We start from the raw sequence: 18,925 nt of genomic DNA on the forward strand, positions 1-18,925 counted from the left end.
TAAACAAGATACCGTTATTTTGGGTAAGTTCATTGGATGGGTATTTCTTCTGCTATATTAGTGTGGTCAATTTGTAAACAGCAAAAATTAAACGAAAACTTTCTTAAAAATATTTAATTGCGTCTAAATATTTACAATTTCGATTTAAATTCGGCCAATATAAACTTGGATATGTCGTCCGCCATACAGCCAGGGTTGTTTATGTGAACGTCGTGGCCTCCGTCTACGATTTTGTAGGAGTAGTTTCCATTCGGCCATGCCTTCTCATCCATGACGAAAGGTACTTCGATGTAACAGCCCACGTCGATCATGCCTTGGGCCACTACACAGAAGGTAGGCGTTGTGGTCGTGGTGTAGATTTTACCCAGAAGCTCCCCCGAGAATGGGAGCACTGTCACTTCTTTCATTCTCTGGTCGTATGTAAACCTATGAATATAATCAAATATTTAGTCTGATAATCAAAAGAGGACGTGTATTTTTTAATTTTATGTTTGTTACGTCAAAACTTAGTCATCTATTAATTATAGATTTGGATTTTTTTTATTTAATCAGTCATACGGGTCGTCGGCGGCTAATCAAAATTATAAGCTAGATAAATAGATGATCAAATATACGAAAACAAGGTTTAATTTTAATTAGACATCTACTGTAAAATTGGTAACTAGTATATAAGGCATATTAAATTATTTTTTGGTTTTCAGTATTTTTTAATGACGGTTCAATTTATTAAAAAAAAATTCTTACTAATTATTAGCATTTACTTAGGGCTGCGACGGCACGGGGGCCTTTTCACAGAAAAATGTCACACTAACATATTATAGTATCAAAGTATATATATATCCAGGACTACTATCTGTATAGGTACCAAATTTCGTGAATTTGTGAATGGGCAAGAAACACGCAAGTTTTCACTAAATCTCCTATTTATAATAGGCCTACCTTATCTTACCTGTAGAGACTGTCTCCAGCTGGCATTAATACTCTTTCTAGAACATTATTTGATGCTTCTTTTGTAAGACCGCGCGTTTCCATCATCAATTGTTGTGCCTGAAATTTGTTAAATGTAAATAATTTAAATTTGGAACGAAAAACATTTAAAAATCGAAACTCGCCTTTATTGTTCAATTATGAACACTGGGTATAAACAAAAGCTTGAAAATGCTTTGTACTGCACGTAATAATAGGTAATCATAATAACTGCGGCGTATAATACTTATTTATACGGCATATTGCTCTATGCACTCATGATATTTTCGCATATATCCTAGTATGATCAGGAAAATAGAAAAACAGCACCATGTTGTGATGAATAAACTAATTTCTTGTAATGACAACGTATACTTTAAAATGAAAAAGCAAAAGTAGGACCTCGAAATCAGGTTTCTTATTTTCTTCTTCTAGGTTCTGTAGAACTTGACCTAGAAAATATTACTGCTGCTGCTTCTGGCTACAGCCAGGCTATATTTTTTAAAGTTGTCATCAAAACTTCTCGCATTTAATTTGTTACATCTCGCTATCTCTTTCGCTCTATCGTATAATAATGACGGTGACGTCATTTATGCTTCCTAATTCTTTCTGAACATATTTTTGTAGTACCTCATCCAAGATTTCAACTTAAGTTTTCTTAGTAATTTTTGTTGCTTATATTTAGTATACAAAATTACTTAATATCTCACTTTCTCTCTGGTGTACTTCGGCGCCGTCTCGGGGCCGCTGTTGAATTTGCGGTATTTTTTTTCGTCGTAAAAGCCGTAGTAGTCGTGGAACCAGTCTTGAATGCCCTGTCGCGTGGTGGGCCACGTGTGGTGCGCGGGCACCGGGTCAATCTCCACCATGCGCGTTATATAATCCGGGTACGCTATGTTGAAGAACTTGCCTGGAATACCAAAATATCTCCGTTTATCCAGTAATTAAAAAATGTCGCAAAAAGCGCATGCTGTATTAGGTGCATGCTGCATAATTTTAATGAATCTGATAGACGCCACTATACTGTAACATACTTCTTATCTTGTAAAAAAATCATAAGTATCGTATCCCATGATATGATAGGGGACACGCCTGCCGCCATATTGACCACAAATGAATTCCGGATTGATACTGAGTAGTAAAACACAATATCGCTTTTCCGGGCCCGGGATCGAACCCGTGACCTCAGTACTGCAGTCGTACCGTAATACGCCACCTAGACCGTCCCTTCATACTAATAAATTATAATTTAACAATAATCTCACCAATAGGGACTCCAAGCGAATGACCAATATAAATAAAATTGTCCCACTTGAAGTGTTCCACGACTTTGAGGATGGTTGGAACAAAATCAATAACAGTGTATCGGACACCACGCGGGAAATGGTCGGATCGGCCATTACCCGGGAGGTCTATTGCAACGTAGTAGAAACATTCCGGCAGGAGCGAGACCAATGGACGGAACCCTGAACTCGCGTCTAACTTCCCGTGGCAGAGAAGGACTGGCGGGTTTGACGGGCTGCCCCATGTTAACCCTAAAAAGAAAACATATTTTCATAATATTTTTTTATACATACAACACAAAGTGACCCCGCTGCATCTAATGATAAGAGGGCTCTAAGTTCTAACAGAATGTCGACTGACGAAAGATGATTGCTCCTCGGCAGTCGACACAATTATGGCGGCCTGTTGGACCCGGATATATACAGGCTGATCCCGGAACGCGACACACTTACATGGGCCACTATTTTACATACGAGCTTGGTAAAGTGACGCCGCTGCACCTGATGGTAAGTGGAGTGGAGTCTAAAAGAATGTCGTCTGACTAGAGATAATTACCACTCAATTGATAACGGGTTTTATCACCTTTTGTACCGTGGTCGCTATCCGGGCGTATATAAAATATATCCTACCACCAGCGAAAAAAAGAGTAGGTACCTATACGATAAACAGTGGTTGAAGTTACCTGCTATGTTGCCCCACGGCGCTTTTACTGACACCTCATTCTCTGGTAACCGCATGTTTGACTTCATTGTGCTGGAAAGAAACATTATGTGTAAAATGAACAATTCAACCAAAAAAATTGTGAGGTTTGGCGTCAGATTGGATTCCTAGCAAGTCATTGGTTTAAACTAGGTGAAGTTTGGGAAGGTTCTACCTCACCCTTTGGAGTTATGCATACATCCACATCATCATCACGTCTGTATAGGCGTTAGCATGTGTAAATCGAATTAACGCAGGTACTTTCTGGTATAGTTAATTAAATAAATAAATAAAAAGCGTATATTTTTTATTTACTTCGCGTACGTCTAAAACTCAAAGACCTGTGCTATAGTTATAGAAAAAATTACATATTTAAAAGTAAAATGTTAGGGACCTTTTAATTAAGCAATAAAAATCTATATAATTGGATAACAAAAATAAAAATCATTTTGGTAGAGTCATGCCAAGCGGTAACTTCAACACTATAGTCTATAGCATAAATCGGCAGACTGTCTCACAGAAAACCTATAATGTGTTCTAAAATTAATGCTGCGTTTTGTGTAGAGGTAGATTATTTAATCCCAACCCCGAGCCAACGGTTTTGAGCTATTCGATTCCATACTCGGCGGTGCGCGAGTTACGGAATATATTATGTACAGATTTACGAATAATTTCTTTAAAAAAACAATTTTATGTAATTAGGTACTACCAAAATATTCTTTTAGTCTATGTGTTGGTTCTAAGTGTAGGAAGTAAATTTAATTACCTATATTATATTGTGCAAATACTTTAGGAGGCGATGCACGGAATTAAGAATTAAGAAACAATATCCACATTATAAAAACAGTTAAAACAGCCAATGTGAAGATAACATGTTATAGAAATATGATGTTGGATTACTTATAATTTTATTTTAAAAATTGGGAATGATTTCTAAATATATTACGGTTATCACGCTATTGCTACCAACGTTCCATCTAGTTCATTTTAATTGGTAGTTTAGAATAGAGATTATTTATTGTCATTCGTCTTCATTTTAGACAAAATACAGTTTTATTATTATACCATAGCACTTATTACTTAAGGTTACCACAATTTCATCTAAGGGGGAAACCAGAGCATCAAAACATTCAGTAACATAAAAAATAACATTTTAACTCTATTGAAACAATAACAATGAATGTATTACTTACGTTGTCGCGCGAAATAATGTTCGAAGCAGCTTCATTTGTCAATTACTATCTTATCGGTAAATCAGCCTTCGTTGTATGACGTCAGTTATAAAGCGTGTTTTTAAAATAAAGGAAATAAAAAGTTTAATAATTTTTAAGATCTATTGATATATACTAGTTCATTAGTTTTAAACCCTCATAGAAATATTTAATTCTTATCGCATAATTTAGTTGTCGGCATGTTTGTCTACCTTTTCAAGGCAATTTTTTTAGGAAACACTACGAGGTATCAAATCGGTGATAATATCTACACTTAGGTCAATAACTTATATTTACATATTAGATAGGTGTATTCCTTGTTAGTTTTTACGTTCAAACGTAAAATTGTAGCTTTCAAGATACCTATAGCTTTGTAAAATAAAATCAGAGACTTATTCTACATTTATGTTTGTAAAATGGAACACCATGTCATTGAAAGTATGACAGCAAAATTTCACGCAAGAAATTCATGTCAGTCTAGGTGATATTTAGCTATTGATAAAATAATAAAGATTCTGAAAGACTTTGACCCTGTCTGGTATGTGGTAAATTTAAACAAAATAGATACTCATCAATAGCAAATCTCTTTTCTTAAGAGTGTTGGAGTGCCATGTAGACTTAACTAAAACTGTTAATTAATCAATATTCATGATAGATATTGCAATGATTGTTGATAATATATAAGTACATATACATTCTGCTCGAAATAATGTACGCTTGGGATTACGGCATGAGAAGCGGCGATAGCTTAGTTGGTTGTGGGACGGACTGCCGAGACGAATGTCCGCAGGTTCAAAACCTAAGGGCACACACCTCTGACTTTTCTAAAATTATGTGTGTATTCTTTGTGAATTATCGCTTCCTTTAACGGTGAAGGAAATATCGTGAGGAAACCAGCACACTTGAAAAGATCCCTATAGGAATTATGAAGGTGTCTGAAGTCCGCACTCGGCCAGGGTGGTGGACTTAGGCCTAATCCCTTTCAGTAGTGTTATTATATATTTATAGGGATTGAGGTATAGAGTCCTTGCAAGCATAGATGCCCTAATCATTATCTAACATACCTATCTTGAAACACATAAGTTCAATGCTATATTAGAACTGTGCGCCGCGCATCGGTGTATGCTAGTCAAACGGGATTTGATATTGTATCCCTAGGGACATGTCGAAGGCGAAATCAGGATCGCTAAGGTTTTATGAAGCTCGTATTTTTTTTTGTTTATGAGTAGAGGAAAGTTAACACTTTTTTATAAGCACTAAGTATAGATTACTAAAAACCAGAGGTATCGCTCCCTATCTAAAAGTGCAGTTGCCCCAATATAGACGGATAGATGCTCTTAAGGCTTGTATAGTCGCCCGAAAAGTAGATGACCAAATTCAAAATTTCAAATCGCCTTTAGACTTATGTCCTTATCAACAATCGTTCGTCTTAAATACAGAAAACTAATATTTCGATTGAGGTCAATATATAGAAACGCTTGAAGTTTTTAATTTGTTTAGCTACTTTTATGATCCGCTGTACATAAGGAAAATCCTGTTTCTTTTTTATGTAAGTACCAAGATTATGATGTTCAACGACGAGTCTATCAATTATCAGTCAAATATAAGATCTATTTCAAAAAGCGGGGCATCTTTAGCATAATTACCCCATCGTTCTATTTGTTAAGTGGAAACTATTGCTTTTTTTAGTGGACTTATGTTCTTCGAACAGGTTTCTTTATAAACCTAGGTGATATTCAATTCCGTTAATATTATAAATTCATTTTATCACAGATTATACAGAAAGTAGGTATCTAAATTGTCTGACATAATATAGATAAGTGCTTATATACCTACGTAATATTTTATGTATTATAGATAAGATTAGAAGATAGCTTAAGATAATTCGCGATATTTTACTAGTAAAGAGAAGTGTATTTGAGCCGGAATAGTCGATAGAAGATTTTTTTAAAGAGAAATACGGAAAAACATTAAATGATTTTCTGTGCTTTCTCTAACTTTGTACAAACACTGACAACATACAACAAATAATCAAAAAAGACATAATATTAAATATTCTAAATAAATACCTAAAGGACTGCCATCTGAATAAATAAACTGAATGTAAAATAAATAAGTACTTATTATATGTAAAATTAGACTAATCAGTAGGATAATTATCTAGGTCATTATTGTGGTATTTCAATATAATTTGCTAATATATTATGAAGAAATCACTTTCATAATTGACAAATAAATAATAACGTGCTGACTAAACGTCTCCAGCGTATACGTTTCTTGGTAGGCCGTAGTGGCAACGAGTGAAAGAAATAGTTATTTTGTCACCATAGATAACGAAAACGGGTCGTTATGGACTCATAACGACCCGTTTTCGTTATCTATCGTGACTACTTGTCATTATAGAAATTTAGATAGTTATGTGATATAAGTATACATTTTACGTTCATTATATTCATAACGAAAAGAGAGTAATGTCGTATACGCTCTATTCATTATGAGGTAAATCGATGTTTCCATAACGCTCTATAGTTATACGTTATAACGTTCAGTCCTATATCACATAATTTTGTAAACTGTACAGCCATCACTATTGTTTGACACTTCCTAAATATTATTGTTTCAATATTTTTTATTTTGTATATTAAATTATAGCAGCTACGAAGTTTATGTTTAATAATCGTGCATTATATAAATTAAACTATGTAAATTCATAAAAGCTACAATATTATTTGAAAAAAAAATATAATAACCTTAATGCCACAATCTGTGATAAATTTTAAAATATTAAGTTAACAATATTAATAATACATTATGAGTTTATTAGAAAATGAATGGTATATAGAAGTACCCTGGGGCAGGATGTGCGGTAAGTAAAATACAAATAAACACTTACAAACTTCTTAATAGTCGCAAATTCGAAGCGAAACTGACCTTTGATCTTGATTTACTTGGTTAACTAATTGTTTATCATTTTATGATGTATGACGTAAACCAAGGACACAAGCATTATTTAAAAGTAACGTAAGAATTTATACAGGTAATAATACTGTGTTTTTGTGCGCATATATTTACTAATAAATTTATTTAAAAATGATAGTACAACCTTTTTAGCTACAAGGATCAATTCAATTTGTATTAATTTGGTAATGCAAGTACATTTTTTGAGGATTTATTTTGTCGTAGTATATATGTATAACAAACACTCACACATAAAAGTGTGTAAAAGTTTGTTGTGAAACTTTTCCATAATAACACTAGATTTTGTTTGTGAAAGTTTGTTCCAAAACAAAGTACACACTGTAACTGAAATAAACTTTGGACTATGTTATTTTCCATTAGTGACTCTTTTAATCAATACTTCCAGAGCTCCTTTTGAGAAATAAAAAAAAATAACTTGCTAATATTCCCATACTAGAACCTAGGACCCTATAATTAAAGATAGGTAAGAAAGGACTCAATCTACAAGTAAATAATTAGTCCCTCCCTCTTACATGTGTATTGCGCACACACTTGTGCACTATAATATATTCTGCATACCTGGCTGATCTCTGTTGAGATTGGCCGCCATGGCCAAAATTCCACTAGGAGGAATTCAGTTTTATTATTTACTCACACACAATTGAATATAAAATCTTATTCTTACATATTGTAAAACGAAGTCATTCTACCTGTCCTCCATCTGTCTGTTTGTCTAAATGTGATAAACTTAAAAACCACCTAATGGATTTCAATAAAATTTGGTATGGAGTTAGTTTTCGATATCAGGAAGGACATAAGCTAATTTTTAATCCTGGAAAATTTATAGCAGAATGTATATCCCACAAAAACTTTAATGTGTATGAAGCCGCATGCAAACATTTGTAATACAATATAATTATGTTTAAGGTATATATATATTGCACGAGTCAAAAACACTGTTTCGTATTTGTTTCACCATGTTGTTACATGTTCACAGTGATAGCATGGGGCAGCAGCCAGGACCCGCCAGTGCTGCTGTGCCACGGCGCCGTGGATTCCGGCGTCAGCTTCCGTCCTCTAGTCCAATGTCTGCCCAGGAACTTTTATTACATAGGTATGCACTCACCTTTATGTTCAACAATGTTACAGCCTGTTTACAGTAAATTAGTTTCTCGCATGACAGAAGCGAGATTATAGCAATATCTCAATTACAAATATGAGTGTTTCTCAGGATACTACCACCAGCAACAATGTTATGATATAATTTAAATTCCATAAATAGGTAAATTCTAATTTCTGTATCAATGATATGACAAGCATTATCTATCACCAGGTATAGACTTGCCAGGGAGCGGCAAGTCGGACCGCTACCCGCCTGGGCTGATGTTCAGTGCTTGTGACCTGGTGTACTCGGTGGAAGCGGTCACCAAGCACTTCAGGTGGGAGACGTTCGTCTTCATTGGGCACTCGTTGGGCGCCGCACTCGGTAAGTCATGGCACACCCATTAAAGTCGATGTTTTGTTTTTGTTGGATTTTTTAAACAGTTGGTTAAAAAATTTCGCCATGTAAAATGTAACACAACTAACAATGTAAAACCTCTGATAGATAAGTAAGATTTCGGTATTTATTTATTACAATTTTAAATATCTGAACATTTCTGTGGTTATTATTTTTGTCACAATTAAAATGGTGTAATGAAATTAAATTGGAACATTCCAGTTTAGTAATAAATTCTACTCTTTCGTCAGAGGCTGGCCTCCACTTTAGGTTTTGTTAGAAAAATATTTTAAAAATATGAGGAGAAATGCGTAGGCGCCAACCAAAGCGGACATATGGATGAGACATGGTAATATATGATAAACCTCCATAAGGATTTAAAAAAGAATTACCTTCGTTACATCACTATTTACTACTGTTTGTTCAATACTTACAGGTAAAATGTACAATGTCTCGTATCCGGGCAAACTGTCTAAATTAATAGACTTGGATCCAATCAACTTCTATGCAATAGAGCCTGAAGACTTTCCCAAATGGTATGTATTTATTACTGTAGTGGGGGGTTTTAAATCTTACCTTCCTTCCTAGTTTCAACATGTGTGGTTATAAGTACAGTCAGCTACAAAAATAGGTTACTAAATTTAAAATAATAAGTTTTTGTTTTCTTCATTGAAATATACTAAAATCTTTTCAGTCAAACTAAAAAAGCTATTTTTATTGCTGACGGTACAAAGGTCTATAGACTTCTAGAAGGATTAAGATAAGATAGAATCTATAAAAGTTTTGCTACTAAGTGATGTTTTTTTTAATTTCCAGGTACAATTACTATTTCAAAAACTTTTTCGATAACTACGAGAAATACAACATGCTTAAAGGCTCTGCGCCCATAATATCTAAAGATGAGGTAATGAAAATGCTATACAAAATTTAGATTAAATGCAGATATTTTAAACAATATATATAATTCTTGACCGGTAAATGATCAATCAAATTGATGACTTGGCTTGTTACTGTGTTTAAACAAATGGGGAAGAACCATTAACAATATTGTAAACGACTTACAGGCCTTAAGTTCGTTAAAGAAGAAACGCGGTTTGCCGGATGATTTGGCGCTAGCCACGTTAGAGAGGTGGTCCGAGCCCGCCGGGGAAGGGCTGATACGGTAATTAGACTTATATTTATTACTAGCTTCCGCCCGCAGCTTCGCCCGCGTGGATTTCGGACTTCAAAAATGGAGGAGGTGCTCATTTTGTCGGGATGTTTTTTTTAATGTATGGTGGTATGCAGGTGGTCCGATTGTCCGGTCAGGGTCTGTTGATGAGATCCTGGGCCCTTATTCTGTATGATAGTGTAAACGCGTAACGCGGCCGTGTCATGTTATCTTCGAGAAATGTGCGTGGAATGGTATTCTATAAGCCAAATTTCTATAGTCCTAAACATGATGCGTTGTGTTAAGTGCTTGTTACGCACTGTCAAAATAACGTGCGGGATAGAGAATAAGGCCCCTGGTGAAATCGAAGGAACTCCTATAATATTATAGGCAAACCTATGACGATTTTGGAAAGAAAGAAATAGAAGCTTAAGAAATGGAATAACTTCTCCCGTTTTCCCAACATTTCCCTTCACTGCTCTGCTCCTATTAATTGTAGCGTGATGAAAAGTATACTATAACCAGCTCAGGGGTATAAAAAAATAATTGTACAAAGTTTCGTTAAAATCCGAGTAGTTTTTGATAGACAGACAGACAAAAATTTTACTAATTGCATTTTTGGCATCAGTATCGATCCCTAATCACCCCCTAGTATAGTAAGATAGTTGTAAGATAGTTATTTTGGTAATATATTTCATGTACAGAATTGACCTCTCTACAGATTTATTATAAGTATAGATTATGACTCATTCAGCTTCATGTGTATTAACAAAATATTATTGTATTTCAGATACACGTACGATCAACGCATCCGACTCGTGCAAATAACTCCGCTGTCGATAAACCACATCCGAAAAATATACACGGCGGTGTCGACCCCGATGCTGGTCATACTCGCCGACGAGTCTGTATCTAAGGGTCTGTTCCGCAACACATCGTTCCTTCAGGAGGAGGCGTCGTATCCGGCGCGCAACTGCCGCGTGCGCACCGTCGCCGGCAACCATGACGTGCACGTGATCGCGCCGCACCGTCTCGCCCCACACGTCGCCGCTTTCCTCACCGGGGGGATCGAGGCTCTCGACTCCAAGGCTAAGTTGTGATGATTAAGTGGAAATATAGTGATGGAACAAGTCGACATGGTACAGAATTGTATGTTATTGTATTCAAAATATAAACAGATACTTATTATTTTTTACAATATGTTTTAAAAAAAAACGAATTTTGTTATGACATATATGAACAAAAGATATCAATAGAGTTGACTTGTCAATGGTGACTGTAAAAAGTATTTATGTAAAGGGTTTGGCTTCCAAACCGATAAGTGCCTGTACGTAATAGAAGACCTGTGTCTCGCAGAGATAACTCCAAACCAAATATACATTCTAATAGATGAAATGAAAAGCAATAAATCAATGATTTTTGTAAAATAAAATACATTCTATATTGCATTTGTACTTATATATGTGATGTTGAGAACAAGTATATTTGGGAAGTTACAATATTCACACAAAATGATGACTTATGAAGTTTCTTTTTGTCAAGAGTATAAAACACTTCCCCTATTTTCTACAAAAGAATGTAATAAAACTAAACTTTGTTTTTATATTCTACAACATTTTGAGCAATGTTTTAGATTCTATGAATTGATAATTTGTGAATTTTCATGTTGTAGTGATGTAGTAATTAATACATTTTTTTGATATTTCGTCTCTAAAATGTGCTATTTACCATAGAATTACATAAATGGTGCGTTAAATGAAATATTTAAACATTGTTGCATTGATTCATTAAAATCAGCCACAATGAACACAAAAAAAATCGTTTATAGTTGCAAACTATCAATTTGGTGCAGATGTCTTTTTATAAATAGTATTATGTTTTCTTTAGACATACTTCGTTTAATCTGTGCCTGCCTCAGTGGCGTAATTGTAATACTGTACGGCTGCAGTACTGGGGTCTCTGGTTTTTCTACTCATTATCAGCTCGGAGTCTGAAAATTGTACACGATACGGCGAAATGCTCCACTTGAGAATGTGTACTTCATTTAAAATTCATAAGACAAAGCTGTAATAACCTGTAAGTATAATCAATCCTAAATTAATATATATGTCGACGAGAAAATGTTCCATATACCGTGTAATTCATACTTTAGTCTGTATCCGCGTATACATTATTTTAGGGTTGACTGTACATAATAATGTTATGATACAGGGGCGATTATACCGCAGTGACATTTAATTTCCATTATTAATGCAGATTATTTATTTAATCGGGCGCCTTTATGCGAACAATCTACTATTAAATTAAATTTTATAGAACAATTTTTTTACTCTAAAAAGTGTGACCTACGTTATCGTTTATAAATATGATTACTGCCCGTTTCTCTAGTCTACAATCCATATTTAATAAATTAAAAATATTCAACAATATAAAAGTCACAAAGTTTAATTAATTATGCTATGTGATCTATTTGTGATCTAAACAGGTATACAATTGTTTTTTTAATATCATCAAAAGCAGGTGTGTTTTGTCGTTAAAAATTATTGTTTTAAATTTTTTTTTGTAACCCATGCCTAATTTAATCATTTGAACTTTATGAAATATGGTGATGGTGCAATAAATATTTGTTGTTATTCTGTTCTTTAGCTCGGAATATTTATGAAATATGATGGGTATTTTTGTTGTGATGTGTAAAGATATTTGGGTGACAGTGAATAAAGAATGTTATGGATATTATGTTGTGGTTTTATTATTATCTAACTCTTAAAAAACAATTTGTAGCAGAGTTTGAAAATTGCGTGTAAAAGTGCTTTTTAAGAAAACCCTGCTAAAAGATAAATATTCTATTGCGCTTTCAATGTGCACCATCCTTTACAATACATAGTGAATTTTTAAAGAATTTATTTTGGTAAAGTTAGACGGTGTTATAAATTCTTTGCAAAATAAAATATTATTAAGAGTTTTGTACTGACTTGGAATAAAAATTGATTAATTTGCGTATATTCGGTATTCTGTGGTTACAACCAATGGCCATTCAGTTAATCTATAGAAAAAAATGTGGAATAGGGAATTAACACTAGGGGTTGTAGTAGTGCGTAAAATTTAAAATTCAAAATGAAATAAATTGTTCGACATCGATCTTGATGTATTCTCTCGTTACGCCAACACTAATATTGAGAATATGACTGGATGGCATCATACTGGGGCGTTTGGGCGTGGTACAAACCCGCGCCATTCCTCAATCTTTTTTTTCTCGGAGCTAGCGCGCGGACTATAGGTACATACGCCATACAAATAAATTAAAATAATATTTTATTTAATGAATAAAACTAATATATAGTGATAATAAAACGTTAATAATTATTGTTACTTGTGAGTATTAGAAAAAAAGGAAAAAATGATCCAATTGCATACTTTATAAAAAAAAATGATAGCTCTTTTGATTAGTAAATATAAATGAGCACAAAAATATTATTGAGGATTTACGAAAATAATAGTTGCAATAGTTATTCAAACACCTCCCAAGTTTTCTTTGTAAACGTGACCATTAATGTCACCTATGTCAGTGGAAGCAAGAGTCCAGATATTTTATCGATAAATAATAAATAAGAATGTGAATATCAGGGTAATTTATATACAATACAATATTTAGAGTTTACAAAAAGTGAGTAATAATATATTTTACATGTCCAATTCAAAAATGTTGTAAAAAGACACATCGATCAGCTGATCGCTATGAACCGGTGTTAGGTTTCGTTCTTACTTAAAAAATATAACAATGAAAAATGAATACACATAATTTCTTAGTATATATTCAGTCATAAAGTGCACATTAAGCTTATTGTGTTGATTCTAGGCCATTGTGCCTTTGTTTTGTAACAGAGCATTACTACTACTAACATTTCATGACTTTTATTTGCAAATTTTTACCTTAGCTATTATTATTACAATCAATACAGCAATTACTGTTCTTCAATTTAGAGGGTTTAGTTCTTGGTCCACCATGATAGCCTAAAGCGGATTGGCAATAAACAAAAATATAACTTGATAATATTTATATAATTAAATTATTATTATTAATTTTCAGATGGCACTATTCATGAAACAAGATTTCACTCCGCCATTGCTGTCGCGGCGATGGTTTGCGATCAAATTTAGGCCTAATATGGTAACTAATATTATTTTAAAAACATTTTTCATGCCAATTCTCTATTATTATTCAAATTTTCAAATAGACCTTTCAGTCTACCTTGATCCTAAATTTGTATTTTATATTTTCATAATGATAATAGTACATTGCAGGAAAAACCATAATTACTAAGTATAATATCTTCATCATCATCATCATCAGCTGCAGGAACTACATGTTGAACATGGGCCTCCCCCAAAAAGATTTCCAGATCGCCCTATCGAACCCCCCCCCCCATAATATCCTAAACTCCAAACAATATCAGATATAACAATATGATATATATTTGAAATACAATCTTAACTGACATTGCATTATAGCTAATATACAGCCGTGAGCATATAATCTCCATTCTGGAGAGTGGGTTGCTGTTCCGAGAGGACAGCATTGAGGTGGAACAAGAGGCCCCATCGCAGGAGGAGGTCTGGCTTGCGGCCGGTGGTGGGAAGAGCGGCTGGTTCACCAGAGGGGAGGCTGTACTCGCCACTGCAGTGTTAGGTGGAGTTGTGTTCCTATTCCCTCCGAGGAGGTAAATGTCATCTTATGTTGTACATAATTATTAAATATATTTTGCATAACCAATTTGCATGCATTACATTTCTGTTATGTGACGGTAATTTTTTTGTGGTAATACATAAGTATCCTTACAAATAGAATTAGATTGCACTAATAGTACTATAACGCAGTGTCAGATTATGTTTACATAATTTAAAAATTGAAGTTACCATTCTCCAGGTAATTTTGTCAAGCATCATTAATTATATTTATGTGTTCTATTATTTGAATTTCAGTGTAAGCCGTGTAGCAGCGGCACAGGTGTGCGTTTACGCGTCGCTGCCGGCGGCGGTGCGGGCGGGCGCGCGTGCGCTGTGCCGCGGCCGGCTGGCGGCGCTGCTGCACGTGATGCGCGACTACCTGGCGCTAGCGAGGCGCGCTGCTGCCTGTCTCAAGGAGTACGCCGCTCTACACGCGCAGCTGTGAGTGGGCGTTCCATATTTTTTTATTTCAGTTTTGGTGGGAGGGTAAACAAACAACGAGGAAACCTAAGAATGAGGTCTGACATTAGATTCTTAGATAATATGGCAATATATATATATTGGTTGAGTTGATGTTGATAGAATGAATATAACTTTTACAAATCATAAGTGCACAATGTGTATTTCTACCTACCACTTTCGCTACACAAACATATATTTAATATTATTTATTTAATAGTTTTAATAAATTACATTTTATATGTTTTCATCGTACCTTCCTAACTCGCATGTATAATCTTTGGAATAAACTCCCTGTATTGGTGTTCCCCGAGTACAATGAATTGTCCTTGTTTAAACGAGGCTTAAAAATAGTGCTCACCTCCCGGTTAACAACGCCTAGGCTCTGGCATTGCAGAGTCCGTGGGCGGCAGATGCTGCTCACTATCAGGCGAACCACTTTCTCGTACTAAGGCAATAACAAAAGTATCGTTTTCGTATTGTAGCGGATCGCTAACATCAATAATCGAGTCGACGCACACGCTGCTGTGCCGGCAGCAGAGCGAGCTGTCCATCCTGATGTCGCGCGCGTCCTCGGCGCTGCTCGGCAACGCGCCCTGGCTGCACGCGGACGTCGCCTGGGACGCCGTCGCCAGGGACAACACCGATAACTTAATGGTGAGATAACATAGCCTTAGAGTTCAAACTGCTGCGAGAAATTTGCAAAGAAGTAATCTCAGAAATTATAAAATCAAATTTAGAATTTTGATACTAAATAGGACACAAATGACTAACAAACTTCAAACTGAAACGATTAATGTTAAATATACCTAAAAAAAATCTCGTCACTATTTACATTATTACAGAAAATCCACCACGCATTCCTGGTGGTGCAGTCGACGTTGTTGAAGCACATCGCGATGGCGCACTACGTGCCCTCGCCCCACGCGCGCAAGCTGTACAAGAACCACAACGAGCGGATATACTGGATCCACACCGTGCTCATACAGCACCTCGTCGAAGAGTTCAGACAAAACTACGAAGCTCTGGAGCGCATGTACCGGCTGCTCAAGAACTCGGGAAATAAGGAGGTCGATGACAATAAGAAGTTGGGAACGGCTGTCAACAAGGCCTGGCTCTGTTCTGATGTACACACTGGCGTCGCGCGGGCCTGTCTAGAACTGAAACTAGCGCTGCAGAAGGGCAACAATTTAGATATATTCTTAGACTCCTGCGCACTCAACAACCAAAACTTAGATCTGGAGATACTGAACAAGGATATAGAGGACTTGATTGACGACGTGACGAAATGTCTCGCGACTTTACAAAGCTCTCAAATACGGCTTAAGAAGTTACGCGGGAAAGTAGATGAAAAGCCTCGAGAGGACGTTGAAATAGTGGAAGATAATTCGCCGATTGTAAAAATTGATGATCGCGTGCCAGAAAGTAAAGACGAGGTGTTTTATTTCGTTAAAACTGACGACGATGCTCCGGCACAGAGTCCCGGTGACGTCACAACTGCGCCCGGAAAACAGGAACGGGAGACCACAAAAATTGTTCTGACAGAGTTAAAAAGAAAATTAGGTAAACGCGAAGACCTGATGAGGGAGAGAGAAAGGCAAGCCCTGACCAAAACTATGCCTGGCCTCAAAGACATACCAGACTTCCCAAGACAGATTAAATTCGAAGAGTTTGTAGAAAAAAAAGGTTATCTACCTAAATTAGAAAGAAAAGTTCCTAAAAAGAAGTTATTCCGCCACTACAAAATTAGGACACGAAAACATTTGAAAACCAAAAAATATGTACTCAAAATAGAGAAATACGCAAGCGAGACTGACATCCCGGGCGACGTGTACGAAGCGAACGCAAAACTTAACGTTAAGAGTAAACTAATAACATTTTATACTAATCAGAGGCAAATAGCTGTAGTGAGATGGCGTAAGAAAATAGTGACTTCAAATCAGTTAGACTCCAGCGGCCTCTCTGAAGGTCTGAGTGACGTGGAGGCGTCTGCAGCGAACACGGCAACTAACCAAGCGACCAACGAATTAAGTTTCAAAGTCAGTAAGAAAGATCTAGAACTATCATCGTCTTCGGAAAGCGATTTCGAATTCCATCAAGTCTTGAACGACGCGCGCAAGACCAGAGCAGTATGGCGGAAGAAACACCCTGTGACCAAACGCGTCATAGACAACGGGGATGAGAGTCTGCGTCCCATAGAGTATAGCTTCGGGACGGGCTTGGCTATGGCCTCTGTTTTGCAGATCAACAGCAAAGCTCAGAGGCCCAATATGGCGCAGGAGGAGGTGTTTATGGGTGATGGGGAGGTGTCCACAGACAGCGGGAATGACGAAGACGCGTAGATTGGTTTGGTGAAGATTATCAGCAGTACATGTAGACAATAAGAGATTTAACATTTAATTCCTCAGAGTGCGCAGTACACTTGTATTTTTTTACCATTTATAAGGAGGCGTGGCATTGTCGATTGCGTGAGATTTATTCGTGTCGAAATGCCGTATTAAGTCATGTGTGAGTTTTGTTACACCTCTAGTATATAGTCATAGACAAGTATAATAATATTCCACTTAGTATCCTGTCACTGCACAGCGAGCGCGTATATATCAAAGCCTCTCCCCTTTCTCCCTAGGAATCCATTGATTGCGACTGATAAGTTAACAATCTTAGACTCTACCTATATCAAACGACAGGACATTGGTTTCATAATTGCATTTCTATAACTCCAGACTGCTTACATCTCAGTTCTATTGGCTCATATTTGTTTTAAAACATGAAACATCTAGTAAATTTTATTCCAAGCGCTCACTGAGGTCCAGGACGAGACAGGACTGCAGAGTAAGTATCGATACTTCAAGGTCATTATTTTTATATATCGATGTCGATTGAGTTCTCACTCTATCGATATTTCTAGTCCTAACAGCTTACACGTCAAAAGGAATATAAAAACATAATCATTTACAAAACTAATTTGACTTTCCCTCATGACCTGATCTCTTAAGAATACCTACCCATTATAACGTGAGTAAATTGTCATGAGTCTGAGGTGTGAGCATACATATAAAATCTACTTAAACTTATCCCCCATGTCTTCTGCCCGCTAGTCATTGAAGGCGCCCACGATAATCTTGCAATTATATACGTCATTATTTTTTTGTTACACCACGTGCCTTGTATTAACTTCGGCCATTGATCGTAAGTCAAATCAGATCACCACGGTTACCTTGTAAGTGCATTCTGACATTAAACTGGCATTTAATTTGAAATCTATTTACCAATCCAGATTGGGCCAGGATAAGCAAAAATATCCTGAAAGCGTGATTAAAAATGGTTATAATCCGTTGTGCTGGTTCAATGTGTATTGGATGGACATTTTAATCATTTCCGAAAATATTTTTTTCATCGTATTTTTAATATGTCTATTATAGTTGTTCATAATTCCATTGGTTCACGAAGTATAAAATTTTAAAGGTTGTGTTGTTTATCAGTATTAAAAAAGGAAAAAAAATCGTAAACTTATGTCGTTAGTACGAATATTAGACAGTTTGAAACAATTTTATATATTAATACCACGGTAATTAAAATTATTAATATCTGTGATTCATTTCGTAAATTTTAATTATTATTTTTTTATATTAGACAATAAAGTGATTTGATTTTCGCTGTTTGTTTCTTTGAATATCATTCTAGAGTGCACGATTATAAAGACACATCGCTCACATGCAATTATATTTAATTGATAATTAATCGCTCATCATATTTATTGGAACAGGTCACCGTTATGACAAAAACAATGTAACACGACAGTACATTATATACTCGTAATCAAAGGCGAGTCTAAACTAATTATAGCCGAGAAAAATTTTGCAGTCTGATTTTCTGCACGTTTTAAAACTTTTTTTCTCTTATATTTCTCATCACACTGGATAAAATCCACCGGTCGTAGTGTTTTATAAGTAAAATATTTTCTCGCAGTAAAGA

At 35.6% G+C, this 18,925-nt stretch overlaps 3 protein-coding genes across 4 annotated transcripts; 2 read left to right on the forward strand and 1 right to left on the reverse strand.

Moving 5' to 3' along the window:
- Positions 1–96: 96 nt before the first annotated feature.
- On the reverse strand, positions 97–7,100 carry LOC115450406 (serine hydrolase-like protein). Of its 2 annotated transcripts, none has more exons than XM_030178417.2 (6): positions 4,143–4,192; positions 2,933–3,003; positions 2,232–2,501; positions 1,677–1,876; positions 950–1,047; positions 97–426 (listed from the first exon to the last, which is right to left on the reverse strand). In XM_030178417.2, the coding sequence occupies exons 1-6, from the start codon at positions 4,175–4,177 to the stop codon at positions 132–134; spliced, it is 969 nt and encodes a 322-aa protein (XP_030034277.2). In that variant the 5' UTR covers positions 4,178–4,192; the 3' UTR covers positions 97–131. The 2 variants fall into 2 exon arrangements, with proteins under 2 accessions (XP_030034277.2, XP_037299403.1); XM_037443506.1 differs by lacking the exon at positions 4,143–4,192 and adding an exon at positions 7,054–7,100 and having other exon boundaries at positions 123–426.
- Positions 6,715–12,502, forward strand: LOC115450407 (serine hydrolase-like protein 2). Its single transcript, XM_037443507.1, has 7 exons — positions 6,715–7,026; positions 8,116–8,232; positions 8,452–8,604; positions 9,053–9,152; positions 9,433–9,520; positions 9,681–9,778; positions 10,557–12,502. The coding sequence occupies exons 1-7, from the start codon at positions 6,972–6,974 to the stop codon at positions 10,864–10,866; spliced, it is 921 nt and encodes a 306-aa protein (XP_037299404.1). The 5' UTR covers positions 6,715–6,971; the 3' UTR covers positions 10,867–12,502.
- A 785-nt stretch (positions 12,503–13,287) lies between these two features.
- On the forward strand, positions 13,288–18,605 carry LOC115450405. The gene is made up of 6 exons (XM_030178416.2): positions 13,288–13,430; positions 13,854–13,934; positions 14,276–14,484; positions 14,747–14,932; positions 15,436–15,607; positions 15,796–18,605. Exons 2-6 carry the CDS (start codon positions 13,854–13,856, stop codon positions 17,290–17,292), a joined length of 2,145 nt encoding a protein of 714 aa, XP_030034276.2. The 5' UTR covers positions 13,288–13,430; the 3' UTR covers positions 17,293–18,605.
- Positions 18,606–18,925: the final 320 nt, after the last annotated feature.

The sequence above is a fragment of the Manduca sexta genome, chromosome 26 (assembly GCF_014839805.1).
Source record: "Manduca sexta isolate Smith_Timp_Sample1 chromosome 26, JHU_Msex_v1.0, whole genome shotgun sequence".
Taxonomy (NCBI): Eukaryota; Metazoa; Arthropoda; class Insecta; order Lepidoptera; family Sphingidae; genus Manduca; species Manduca sexta.

What these genes read in the sequence shown, in the direction of transcription:
- LOC115450406 (XM_030178417.2), bottom strand. Translation starts at nt 4,177, where the DNA reads ATGAAGCTGCTTCGAACATTATTTCGCGCGACAAC. An exon ending in ACATTATTTCGCGCGACAAC is followed by an intron (nt 3,004 to 4,142) that starts GTAAGTAATACA and finishes GTTTCTTTCCAG; the next exon opens with CACAATGAAGTCAAACATGC. An exon ending in CGAAGTACACCAGAGAGAAA is followed by an intron (nt 1,048 to 1,676) that starts GTGAGATATTAA and finishes AACAAATTTCAG; the next exon opens with GCACAACAATTGATGATGGA.
- LOC115450405 (XM_030178416.2), top strand. Translation starts at nt 13,854, where the DNA reads ATGGCACTATTCATGAAACAAGATTTCACTCCGCCATTGCTGTCGCGG. An exon ending in GCCGCTCTACACGCGCAGCT is followed by an intron (nt 14,933 to 15,435) that starts GTGAGTGGGCGT and finishes TTCGTATTGTAG; the next exon opens with CGGATCGCTAACATCAATAA. An exon ending in ACAACACCGATAACTTAATG is followed by an intron (nt 15,608 to 15,795) that starts GTGAGATAACAT and finishes ACATTATTACAG; the next exon opens with AAAATCCACCACGCATTCCT.
- LOC115450407 (XM_037443507.1), top strand. Translation starts at nt 6,972, where the DNA reads ATGAGTTTATTAGAAAATGAATGGTATATAGAAGTACCCTGGGGCAGG. An exon ending in CAGGAACTTTTATTACATAG is followed by an intron (nt 8,233 to 8,451) that starts GTATGCACTCAC and finishes ATCTATCACCAG; the next exon opens with GTATAGACTTGCCAGGGAGC. An exon ending in CTCGTTGGGCGCCGCACTCG is followed by an intron (nt 8,605 to 9,052) that starts GTAAGTCATGGC and finishes CAATACTTACAG; the next exon opens with GTAAAATGTACAATGTCTCG.